At 42.2% G+C, this 13,044-nt stretch overlaps 1 protein-coding gene across 4 annotated transcripts in view; it reads right to left on the bottom strand.

Annotated features, from left to right (window-relative positions):
* Window positions 1-3,365: 3,365 nt before the first annotated feature.
* The window catches only part of LOC126396082 (AT-rich interactive domain-containing protein 3B-like), a 54,635-nt gene continuing 44,956 nt past the window's right edge, over window positions 3,366-13,044 (bottom strand). For 3 of the 4 annotated variants that reach the window (XM_050053931.1, XM_050053938.1, XM_050053923.1), the window contains exons 5-9: window positions 10,704-10,887; window positions 8,677-8,936; window positions 6,158-6,448; window positions 5,965-6,057; window positions 3,366-5,110 (exon numbers count right to left, since the gene is read on the bottom strand). In XM_050053931.1, the coding sequence (XP_049909888.1) occupies window positions 4,908-5,110; window positions 5,965-6,057; window positions 6,158-6,448; window positions 8,677-8,936; window positions 10,704-10,887 (1,031 nt within the window). In that variant the 3' untranslated portion in view covers window positions 3,366-4,907. The remainder of the gene's footprint in view (window positions 5,111-5,964; window positions 6,058-6,157; window positions 6,449-8,676; window positions 8,937-10,703; window positions 10,888-13,044) is intronic. The other variant, XM_050053947.1, reaches the window with a different exon arrangement.

Genomic DNA, 13,044 nt, shown 5'->3' with positions numbered 1-13,044 from the left:
CATTGTTCCGGTTTCTTAGTTCACTGTAAATGACGATTACATTCCACCACTTTAGTTCTTCAAACCTCAGAGGGGGAAACAGCTGTAAAATGACAGCAGCGAGTTCATGCACCACAGAGGCTGCACCACTTGGCTTCCTCACACATTCCCGCCCTCAAAGTAACCTTGAAATTAAACATGCCAGTTTTTGCCGTCTCCTTCAAAAAAGAAAAGTAAAACTAATGGCTCCAGTCTGCCCCCTGGGCTCCAAATGGGAAAGAACCATTACTGCTGGGAAAATACAGAACGGCTTGATGGGAAGACAAATTTACACAACTTGCATTGTGACATTTCCTGACTGACGTGTTAAGAACACATTGGTTTGCAGTGTGATTGCGGGGAGGCTATCACATCAAGCTCACTTGTGAACTGTTGATACCATTACTGTCAAAACTCGGATGACTCATAAAAAATCCTGAGGTGATGTGCTTGTGGAATAACCAAGACTGTTTCGAATAATTGAGCCCATGGGCTGTATTTCTTGTTAGGGAACTGACTGAACCTGTGATACAGAAACCTGTCTTTCAAAAAGTGGAAATGAATGTGCTGGTTTCACCACGCTAGAAGATGTGAAAATGCTTCTGGGTGTTTCACATAGCTTTAAAAGGTGAGTTGGTGACAATCACACATCTGCGAGCACCCTGTCTGCTGCTCTCAGAGGCCCAATGACACTTTAGAGAAGAAATAAAACACACACACACAGACATAAGATATAAAGTAAAACTTTATCATGACATACAAGTTTAAAGCCCTGAGAACCATATCTTTATATTACTAATATGAACAAAACTGAATGTGTGAAAACCACTTTGGAAAAGTGCTCCTCTTAAATACAATCAGCACAAACCAGTTTTTACAAGCATCCATGTGTTTTGTCCTATTTTTTTTGTTTGCTTTAATCAAAGAGAAAACTATAATATCAGTAATATCATTATTACCATGTCCATAATAATAACAGTACAAAAATATGCACAAACCCCACAGTTGAATTAATATACGGAGCATTGTACAAGCCAAAAACAACATAAAATTGATAAATGAGGTATTCGATAACCACTTGCATATGCGCCTGTTTTTACACAGATCAGGTTAGTTTTTAAACAATTTTAAAACTGAATTAACTCCAAAATCATCTGAGAGACAAAAGGTTCTGCAGACTTCCAACTTCACAGCTTCCTGAGTGACGAGACCTCGCCTGCAGTTACTGACGACACAAATCCAAAAATGCAAAACTAAAACCACCGTTGCATTCAGCGAAGTGACCACAGCTTCTGTCAGGACTCGTCCCTCAACGCAGCTTCAATATCCGACGCAACAGTGACTGCAGCCCACTGCCCTGAGGTATTGTGGTATGACGAGGTAGGGGCGGTCTCTAATAGACACACACACACACACACACACACACACACACACACACACACACACACACACACACACACACACGCAGGCTCACAGGCACAACGCATCATATATACTCATCCACACAGCAAATCAGGTGGCAGGAGGCTTGAGGTTAGCAAGGTGACCAGACAGTCGCTGAGATCAGAGAAGAGAAGTGAATGACCAACCCTCAACACTTTCAACTCCCTAAACAACGAACAGCAAAGTGCCATTCGACAGCAGAAGATGACTGTGGGTGTAATGGGCAGTTCCCACTGAAAAAATGTCATCAAAACTCATGTGTGAGCCATCACCTCCCTGTATGATATAATAAACGTGGCAGTGGCGCCACCTGCAGTTTCCTTCATGGTATTACACACATGTATGTAGGAGAGATACTCCACATAGTAGAAACTGCAACCACATACTGTATTGAACCTGCTTACACACACACACACACACACACACACACACACACACACACACAGGCAGTGAAGCTACACTAAACAGTCATTGCTTAGACTAAGCAGATGAAACAGAAAGCCTGGACTTAGAAATAAGAAAATGTTTCAGCAACACAGCCTAACAGATTAAGCTACACTGTTACTAAAACAAGGACAAAAAAAAACAAAAACAAAAAACAAATAAATAGCAAAAACTCAGTTGTTACCAACAGCATGTGACAAACTGGTGTCTATGGTCTGATTGAATCGTTCACCAAAATAAAAAAATGATTACTCTCCAAAGGATTAAGCTCGAAGAGAAAGACATTTTCCCAGCCAGTTGAGACGTGAAAACCACACTGGCCGGATCTCACCAGCAACTACTTTAAGGCAGCATCTACAGTTCTCACCTTTATAAAATACAGTTATGTGTCATACAGGGTTCTGAAGGGTACACCAAAAGGACTCCCAGTACCGTCCTCAAACCCTCAACTGATCTGCACTGCAAAACATCTGCAAAACCTGACGAGTAATGGCTAGAATACAGTCTAATAAAAGCAACAAGGCTGCCCACCTCAGGTCACACTGGGCTTTAAGAGATTTCTAAACAGTTAAATGCCTCACATTCAACACAAATAAAGCTAGAAAATTCATTTTCATCCTTTGTGGTATTTCAAAAATGCTAAAACTTTAAAGGGAGAAAAATACCTTACAATTCAAGGGATAATCCAACTGTTTCTGGATTATCAGGAAGTGGGTCTTTTAATAAAAAGGGCCAGACCTGTGGGCCTCTGTCCACACTGGGTGTTAAAAAACCAGCCCCAAGAGCCCAGAAGTGTAGAGGATTAAATTAGGGAGACAGCACAGGAAAGCCACAGCATCTGGGTAACTGCTCTGGATAACAAAATTTAAAATATATGCTAACAAAAATTTCTGTACATGTCATGTAATCAGATTTTGAGTCTTTAAATCCACTTAAAGTTAATTAAATCATGCCATAAAACGTGAAACAAGGGAATTACTTCACCTCACCTAAAGATATTTTCCATTTGCTTTAGGATAAAACTCAAAATCAGATTAAATGAGTTTAGATGCAACTTTCTGTGCAGTCCAAATCAGACCTTGAACTGCCTTGCTGTGCACCACAACAGCTGTGGGCAGGATTGTACGAGGGATCAATCAAGAGGAGCGACCTGGCTAGTCTTTGGTATCTAGCTGTGCAATAACCAGAAGCTAATGTGAACCAGGAGATTAAGGTGTTAAAACACTGGTCACTTGATTGTATACATGCATATCATTTCGCTGCTGTCGTGAAAAAAACAAAAGGTGTTCGCAGTCAAATTTAAGGTTAAAATGGTCGATTGTTTTTCATTTTTTGACCCCTGCGACCGTGAAACCTGACAATCCTACAAATCTACATGTGTCAGCGAGGAACTATTCTTTTCCTCTTCCCTGAAAAAAAAGCAGATATATCACTCTTCTCAGACAACAACTTCAGGAACCAAAAAAAAAAAAAAAAAAAAAGGAAATGGAAGCAAGCATAAAACAAGTTACACATGTCAACACAGAAGGAGAGAGATAGCAAACCCATCCTAGTTCTGTTTGTCCCCAAAAACCACCAGCAGTGTGTCAGTACGTTCACGTCAGTTTCAGTTCAGCTAGGATTTCCATCACGGGTTGTGGCGTCAAGTCTTGATGGCTTCGCAGCCGTATGAGGTATGTAGTGTAGCTCTCCTTTTGAGAGAGACTGATGAGGTATTCTTGAACAGTCATGTCCACTTGTCAATTCTTCAGGTATGAATCCCTTCTTTTTCTTTAAATTAACAGTGATTCCTTGCAGTTGTCACATTGCTTCCTGAGAGAGACGCCCTCCAGAGCAGAGAGGCCAATATGAGGTCTGAGAACCATGCGCTGACGATGACCGCCGTCAGATTGACATTCGGCTCTGTGGCTGCGGCTGGAGGAAGGATACACAAACAAAATCGGGGACAACAAACTCAAACCTGATTTTGTACGACCCCTCTGTAACGTTGACGGGGGAGAAACGAGCTCAGGGTCTGCTAGGCCTGCTGTGGTGGATTAGAGTTGCTGTTCCCTAAAATTTGTGCGCTACGTTTTTAAAGACAGTTTGTGCGGACCTGCAGAAAGTTGACAGAAAATCCTGTGCATTGCTAATGAAAGTTTTCAGTTTGGTGAAATCCTGTTCATATTGGGAGGTTTGCGTACACTGTTAACCTTCCAACCAATATAATGGACTTGCTGAGCTGAGGAGTTATATGTATTTAATGTGCTGATCTACAGCATCTGATCATTCACCAGTCTGAGCTCAGCAAGAGTCTACAGTGTGCTGAGGAAACCTGAGTGGCCCGGGTTGGAGGCCTGTCACTGTGAGGTGGGTGCTGTACATGAGGTTCCACTGGTGAGAGTTACCCGACTTCCCCTGATTGCAACTAGGTCAAAAAGAATATAAAAATAAAGTTGATTCAGGTTAAATATACTACAACTCCTGAGGTAAAGACACCACTGCAGGTTACTTGATTTGAGGTATGTAAAAAGAGAAAAACTAAAAACAAAATCATTCTAAAACACAAAATCAAAAAGACGACAAAATGGCAACAAACAAACAAAATGTCCTAAGATAAAACTTTTCAAGTTCAGTTGTGACTACACCTGTCAGTGGGTTTTGGCTGAGCTGATTGTGTTTAGCATGTACATTAGGATTAACAAATGTATGTACGTGTAGATTGTGTGTCTGTATATGTATACATGTGTGTGTGTGTGTGTGTGTGTGTGGTTTGTAGTGTAGTGTGTGTATGTGTTTGCACGTTGAATAAAATGCATAGCTGTGCGTTTGGGCACGTGCTGTCATATAATATTCTTGGGCTCTGTGTTCATGATTGGACAGCCAAGAGGTTGACAGGGTTGATGAGGTATTTGTTGTGCAACAGTTTGTTATTCTTATCGGTTTCTCATTGTACTGTATATTCTTGCTGGGCCTCCCGGTGGAAGAGGGGCCTGGGGAGCAGGTACAAAGGGCAGCCTGAGTTAGGGTGACCCGCTGGGGGTCGGCTCGGCCGAGCCGGGACCCTTGGAGGAGGAGGAGGAGGACGCTGGGCTTAGGGTCTGAGCCAGGGGTGCAGAAAAGCCAAAGCTAGTGCTGGTTCCAGCAGGGGAGGCTGAGGCGGCAGCAGCAGCAGAAGATACAGCAGGCCCCGGGGCCCCACCAGACTTCTGAGCAAACAGGGTTCCTGTTGTAAAACAATCATTACATTAATATAGTGCCTTTATTATTACAAGGGTAAAGTAACGGATTTAACACATTATTACTGTTGATCAATGAAACACTTAATAATATCAAAAGGTACAGATGTTTCCAGTCAGCTCTGCTACATTTAGGTTCTTATGTCTATTTTGCAAGTCTAGGTGGTGGTTTTTGTGGTTGGCTTCGGACACTGGTGGCATGTAGCTGTGAGTCACTCATTGGGATTTTGAAATCAACTTGCCAGTCTGTAAACTTCTGCCAACTTCTAGCTAACGTTAGCAATCTGCTAGCTAGCCGAGTCGAGGTTTTCAAACGTAAACATCAGTAAACATCGAGGAAAAGATGGAGAAGAATTATAATATCCTGTGAGTCACTGAAACTTGTCTAATCCTGGATGGAGCTATTCAATCAGGTGACTCTATTATATGCCGATCTGACAGAGCAGAGGGCTCTGGCAAGAGAAGAAGTGGAGGAATGTGCTTAATGGTAAATAAGGGCTGGTGTGATGGCGGGATTGTGAGATGCTGTCCCGATCCTGCTGTGGATCACTGCTATACGCTGTTCAGAGGCGGCTGGAGAGTGGCGCTGCCAGAACAAGCAACCAGCCGTATTGTTGAGGTCGGGATGTGCGTGCAGTTAAATCATTCCACAACCAGAAAACACAGACAATTATAAAGCAGCAGCCAAAAATGTGAGTAGATACAAAAAAGGACTAAATTAGAGTGCACAAGTTAAAGGAGCTGATGGGATCACATTTCACTAGAGTTGTACCTTACATTATCCTATGTGACAAATAAATGATTGATTGATTAATTAATTAAACTCCTTTCTCATACAAACCTGAGTAGAGTGTGCCATTGACATCCACTGAGACAGTAATGCTGGCATTTCCATTGGTTGAGATGCTCAGTGACATATCCTGCTGCTTCTCATCTGCACAAACAGAAATAATGTTTTAGTGTTTTCAAAAGTCAATTTTCCCTCAAAATCCCTAAATCCCCAACAGTACTTTGACAAACTTGGCAGCACTGACCTCTGGTGGTGATGGTGGGGGCTCCCAGACGCAGGTTCATGGGCATTTGGGAAGCCATGGCCAGCAGGTTGTGTTGGAAAGCCTGCTGCATCAGGCGCTGCTGCTCCTCCGCCAGGCGGGCCATCTTCCTCTCTGGCCCCTCTCCTCCGCCGCTGGTCTCCAGCTTTTCCCTCAGCTGCTCCAGAGTGGCGGCTCTTGCCAAACCCGCAACCTGCTGGTGACCCAGGGCCAGTGCCATGGAGGGTCTTGCTGCCATGATGGAGGGGGTCAGGTCATCTGGAAGAGAGAGAACTGGAGGGTTGAAAGTCTATGAATTACTATGGGAGAATCTGAACATTTAATCACATTAAATTAAATATCCACGCCAATCAGTGTATAATTCCATCCCTATTTTAACTTATTAGCAAACTAAAAGATGAGAAAACAAGCAGACCTCTAGAAAGACGTAACAAAAATGGTTGTAATGTACAACACAGACCTCTGGCACAGTATGACAGAACCTCACTGTAAGAACCATTCATTTAAATAAAAACAAAACAGAGCTGGTTTGGGGCACGCAAAGCAGTCACACATCAGTAGTGACTGGGTTGATCAGACCACCTGCTGTCCTATCTGACCCCATAAAACGATTGACAGGTAAAATACAGTGCATTACACAAGCAAAACCATGGAAACTGTCAAGGTCCATGGAGGTTTTACATTCCAGCCAAGTCAAAGTGACATCAGATAAGACAGCAGGGTAATGACAGTTATCAACTGGGTCCCACTGATGTGGACTGAAGGCTTCAAAGTTCATAAAGTGTCCCCCCCAGCGTGGGAACCATGTTATTAATCAGCAGTAAAGGTGAGGGGTCTCAGCAGCCTGAGGCTAAATAGGTTTACTCATGGACTCTTAAACACCTGGATGGGCAACACACACACACACACACACACACACACACACACACACACACACACACACACACACACACACACACACACACGTACACACACACCCACCCACCCACAAAGTCATATAAAAATACTTAAAATGCGCACACACACACACACACACACACACACACACACACACACACACACACAGATGGCGGGACACAGTGGAGGGAAGGATCAGGACTTGTTGCGAGAATGTAATACGCAAATGTAACAGGACACTCTCACATCAGCATTCCTGCACACACATACACCCACACCCACATACACCCACACCCACACACAGACAGACAAACACACAGACAAACACACACACACACACACACATATACGTGCACATACATTTGACAAAAACAGAACAGGTGCTCAGATGAAAATTATTTTGGAATCGTGTCAGGGCTTATATATCTTGCTTTTTCTTTTGCTGTGTAATCATGCTGGTACTAAAAAACGAACCCTCCTTAAATCATTAAAACAAGTATCTTAGAGAAGGACTACTGTATTTCAATCATGTTTTTCAATTGCTGTGACTATATGTAGTTTTTCCAAATTGCCACAGAGGGCAGTATTTCCCTATAAATACTTTAAAGTCTGAGCACATCTGTAACTGGAAAACTCCAGTTCAATCCAACCTGTATAGAGAGGCTACATTCTCTGTCGTAAACATTTACTCAGTTTATTATAACCTTCATGGATCCAGAGACAGATTTATGAGTGTATATGCTTGCTGTTTTTTCCAGTTACACCCTTCTTCCCCCATTCATAGTTAGACACTTGTACGTTATATCTGAGAGCTGCCTGTTTACTTGGAAGCAGACTTGTTTTCGAAGGTAACCCCCACGTACTATAAACTTGTATTTCCCAGCATGTGTATTTGTGGAATTAAGATCAGCCTCCTCTTTGTGCTGCCATGAAGCTTTGCGATAATTTTCAAAATCTTAATCATACTAACTGGTGTAAAACTCATGTAAAGCGGACAACACACTGCTGATGCACCGCTGCAGCTTGTCATATGACGCACATTGAGTGCCGCCCCTAACACCAGTAGGAAGCACTGTGTTGCAGCGCATCAACACAAGACCACACAAAGTTCAGGGTTCCCACACACTTTGGTGGACAAAATTTAAAAATTCATGACTTTTCAATAAGCCTTAATATTTTTTAACGAGGGCTTTATGGGTCGTATAGTTCAACAAATCGGGATATTTCTCAACCTCAAAAACTAGTTACACACTAGAGACAAGAGGTGAGAAGTCAAGATGCCACTGAAGCTGAGCATATGAGTTGCTACAGGAGGCGGGATGTACAAGGGAGCAAGTGGAGAAGAAAATGTCTTTTTTTTCCAGAGGCAGCCAGATTCGAAATAGGACAGTTGCATGAAGGGTCGCAGGGTGGCCATACACAAGCGACGGCGCAAGTCTAGCCGGCGCAGCTGTGGGGTTGTTCATAGAAAATAATAATGGCAGCAGTTTGGTGATTGAGTGTTTTGGCCTTAAGTAATGAGGTTATTGTCTCTACTGATTCAAGAGGTTTAATTCACGTCATCAGTAGTCGCCATGTCTGGTTGTCAGCTGTATGGTTCCTACCTTTCTTCAGAGAGGGTCCTGGTGAGGCCTGCAGGCCGTTGAGGGCCCCCGAGGCCCCTGCCCCCAGAGCTGAAAGGTGCATCTTTGGAGGAGAGAGGATGTGGGGAGCTGTGCTGGGAGAGGGAGAGAAGCGGAAGAGGCTGCTGCTGTAGCTCGGACGACGACCCTCGCGTCGATTACTGTCGATGGCAGCCTGGAGCTCACCTGGGGAGCTGAGGCCTTTCCTCTCGCACTCATACGGATACAAGTACTTCATGTACCTTGAGAGGAGAACACACACATGCACAAAGCAATACATCAGATCACTACAGAAAAAAAAAGAAATCACAGCAAGAATTAGCAAGATCTTTCAGACTTATTTATTTAATCAAAAACATAACCAAAACCAGCTTTATTATGAATTAAAATAAAAAGTCTGTCAAATTTAAGAACATTAACTCAAATATGCTACATATCTAAATTATACTGACTATCAGCTATTTCAATCCAAGAAGAGTAATCTCTGTCTTCAACATGTTTTTTCAGGTGACCAGTGACTAAATTAGCACATGCACACAAGGATTTAGGTTTATGGAAAAAATACAGTTAAAGCAGGAAACCAAAGAAAGCGCTGGCATGTACTGGAGTAAACTGGTTCCTTCTAATCCTGTGTTTCAGTCTATATGTAAACTAATATCTCCCCTACCTAATCATGCCTTACAACCAAGTTTGTCTTATTTTAAGTGGAACAATGATATAAGTCACTGTTGTCTGATGTTTTTTATTTTATTTTGCAGTGAGAGTTTTTCCCAAAAGGCGCAAACAGGTCTAGATTTTACAACTAGTCTACCAATTAAGATTAAGAAATTAAGAAAAAAAAAGGATTTGTTTAGTCTGTAAAGGCTATAAATTACTTCACAGGTCAGTGTAACTTTTAGTCGGTGTTTGGATTTAATTTCGGATGAAAGAATAGACCACTATAAAGAATGATCTTTCATTTTGTCCCCAGCACTGCTATAAAAGTGATTGTATGTAAAAACCCTGTTTGACACCTGGTTACACGCATAGGCATGGTTTAAAAAATCTGCTTTCTCTAGCAGAAATCTAGCTGTTAACTGTGTTTCTCTAATCCCCTACCCTGATTGTAGAAACCCCTCTTATACAAATGACATCTAAAAAATACATTACTATAGAGGCCAGAAACCTTGTTACTTAAGTGCATGTATAGGCACAGGATTTAATGAGACACTTGGTATGGCAATTGTGCAAAAACATGTTTTGTATGCTGAGTATACTTAGATGACATCACAGGGGCTCTACAAGTATGCACAGTCACAGCTCTGGTATTTTTCTCCATCCCATAAGTACAGTTGGTGATTTGAAGATACAGTATGCTGACTGCATGATGGTAGAAAAGCAGATCAATAAGAAGCTAAGAGCAGTGTCCATTAGATAAAGCTCACGAAGCAACACAACACAACAGCCCACCAACATTAAAAATACATAAAGGATCATTAGGGCATGCTGCTAGTGGACAGTATGGAGAGGTGTTACACCTACGGAACGATTTCCATCGAGATAGCGAGAGTGTTTTAGTCGTGGCTTGGCATACAATCTGTCAGTCAAAGCCCACCTTAGTCATTGTGAACTCTGACCCAAATCACATCAATAAATCTATGGGAATCAATGGGCTCTATGTGTGATGTAATGGACGGAGGGATTGAATGTGAAGAGGGAAGGCGGCCCGGTGGAGGAAACAAACCCACATGTGTATAAACACACAGGCACGGGTTAATATTGACATCCGTACTCATACTAACACACACAAAAATCCACATACTATACAGCACATATATTCAAGGAATAAGGAAGGCGCTTGTTCCCAGCTGAGAAGTCACACATTTGAGATTCCTTATTTAGTTCCCGTAAATTAAATTAGAGTTTGCATAAGATCAACATTGAACAAACAGGCCGGGTCAATTTAAAGCAACAGCAGCCAATGAAATTAATTTCGCTGGTTGTTTGGTGACACAGATGCACAGACTTACTGTGTGCGCAGGGTGAAAGCTGCACTGGTGATGGAGGTAGGCAGGTTGAGTCCCTTTGTGATTTCTCTCCAGATCTTCTTGTTGATTACCTCCACCAGGCCTCCCTTCTCTGTCACCAGTTTATACAGCATATACAGATCCAGGACCTGCTTGGCCATGATGGGGATACGATTGACTGGGGTTCCTATGGAGGACAGGAAAACCATAAAATAAATCAATACAGTATAAATCATACATCTGAATCGGAATAACTGAGTGATGCACAATGAATGCTTTATAGTGAATGAATGTATTTTAAAGTGCATTTGTGTATCACATATGCATGCATTTTTAACATGGACAATCTCAACAGTAATGGTAAACCCTGATGCTGACAAGTTCTCTTGTGTGCATCCCTGCAGAGACATATTGGCACCCAACACAGAAAATACATTTAAAGCTGCTACAGTGAAAACGACAAAGCAGGATTTATTCTAAATTATGCATTAATCCATCCACCAATCAATGCTGAAACAGCCAGAATCATTTGCGATCTCTAGATACTGATCTAAGCGCTGTCAGGATACTGTTAAGACGAGTGTGTCAGGCCTGTTGCCAGCACACCTGTTAAATTTGGCTTGAAAACATATTAGCCCAGTTAAGGCAATCTGGCTTGACCTGGAAAAGGGGATTCACAAACAACACAAAGCAAAGCGGCTCTAGACTTTTGATACAGATGCATTAATCTTGTCAACAGCTTATCTGCAGTGAGGCTTGCAGGGAGTGTGTGGGGAGGAGGGGGCAACGAGGAGGAGGGAGGGGTTGGTTCGCAGTATGCAACAGAATCAAAAAGTGCAATGCGCAACAGTGTAAGCATGAAGTGGGAGGAGGGGACTGGGGATTGTGACAACCTGCTAATCCATGGGCAGCGGTGGGTGGGGGGGCTCCTGGATAGGCCAGTATAATGAAGCTCATTTAGAGGATTGAGAGTAAATCCACACCCCTCTGCTGTTAGTGCTGCCGGGCCCAGCGAAGGGGAGTCGTACAGATTTGCCCTCACAGCTAATGCCAGCCAATCCTTCAGCCCCTGCACAGGCTGCTCTTAACCTGGAATCAGACTCATTAATGACTTCGTAAAATAGCAGTGTGATCAGGCCTTGAAGATTAGCCCTGGTTCATTTTATTAAGTTAGCAACATGTCTAAGCTATGTGCAAGGGGCCTATGTGAACACATGGACCTATGTAAGTGTGGAGATCAGGAAGGTGTGGCAGTACTGTCAGGACACTGTGGCTCTGACCTTTTAAGTGCAATACTTAATATTGGTTGTGAAGTTGAAGGTGTTGAAACTAAAGCTGTTCCTGCTCTAGTGTTTAATCAAAATGACTCTTAAAGTTTGTCCAGATATAGCAGACTTCCACATTTCTGTATTTGGGTGTGGTGAGACAGTTACACCTGTTAATATAAATTATCATGGTGCAGTGGGTCTCTACACAGGGGCTGTGAAAGCCAGTGGCGCTGCAATATTGAGCAATAATTGTTCAATATCGTTTCCTCATTCTGCATGTCAACATAGCAACAATGGGAAGTGAGTGAAGTTTTTAGAGAATGGTAAAGGTAGTCTATACATTAAAACACACATGCAAGTGATTACAGGCAGCCAGGACAGCGTTTTAAAAAGCAGAAATACATGTAGGACTGAAACATGTCCAGTGGAACCAGTTTATTGGGTGCACCTTTAAAATCTAATGCAATTGAATACAACAGCCCTGCAAAAATCCTTCCTCTGTCGAAATGATTATGTCCACCTCCATTCACCTATATTAATAATTAAAGACTGAATAAACTGCATTCAGTGGTGCTGGTTTTATGTAATGGAGTAAATACATAGGCCTACTTCCAAACACAACAGTAAGACTTTCTCTCACCTTGTTAAGTGAATGTAACCACAGCACCGCAGCATATTGTACGTGGTTAATAATGTTGAGCCGTTCTGGGAAAAAAGCCATCTTATCTCCAGAACCAATTACGATTAAGAAAACAAGAGGGCCTTTGCCAAGATGCCAGCTTCCTTTACAGATAACAAGAATTGGCTTTGTACAGAGGAGAGGAGAACAATTATTCATTGTCTCTGTTAAACGCCAGGTCTGTAAATTCCCAATTAAAAAAAAAAAAAAACGTACATAGAAAAAAAAATATTTGATTTTTTTGTCACATTTGGTATCTTTTAATTATCTCATTATTCTACTTATTTGTTACATGTTTTGTGTCATTGTGTTTATATTGTATAACTGTCCTTAAGGACCCCCTTGAATATGAGATGGTTAGTCTCAAGGGGTTAGCTATTTATAAACAGACTTATTT

The sequence above is a fragment of the Epinephelus moara genome, chromosome 1 (assembly GCF_006386435.1).
Source record: "Epinephelus moara isolate mb chromosome 1, YSFRI_EMoa_1.0, whole genome shotgun sequence".
Lineage (NCBI taxonomy): Eukaryota > Metazoa > Chordata > Actinopteri > Perciformes > Serranidae > Epinephelus > Epinephelus moara.
The sequence above is the reverse complement of the archived record's forward strand: the minus strand, read 5'-3'. Positions and strand labels throughout refer to the sequence as shown.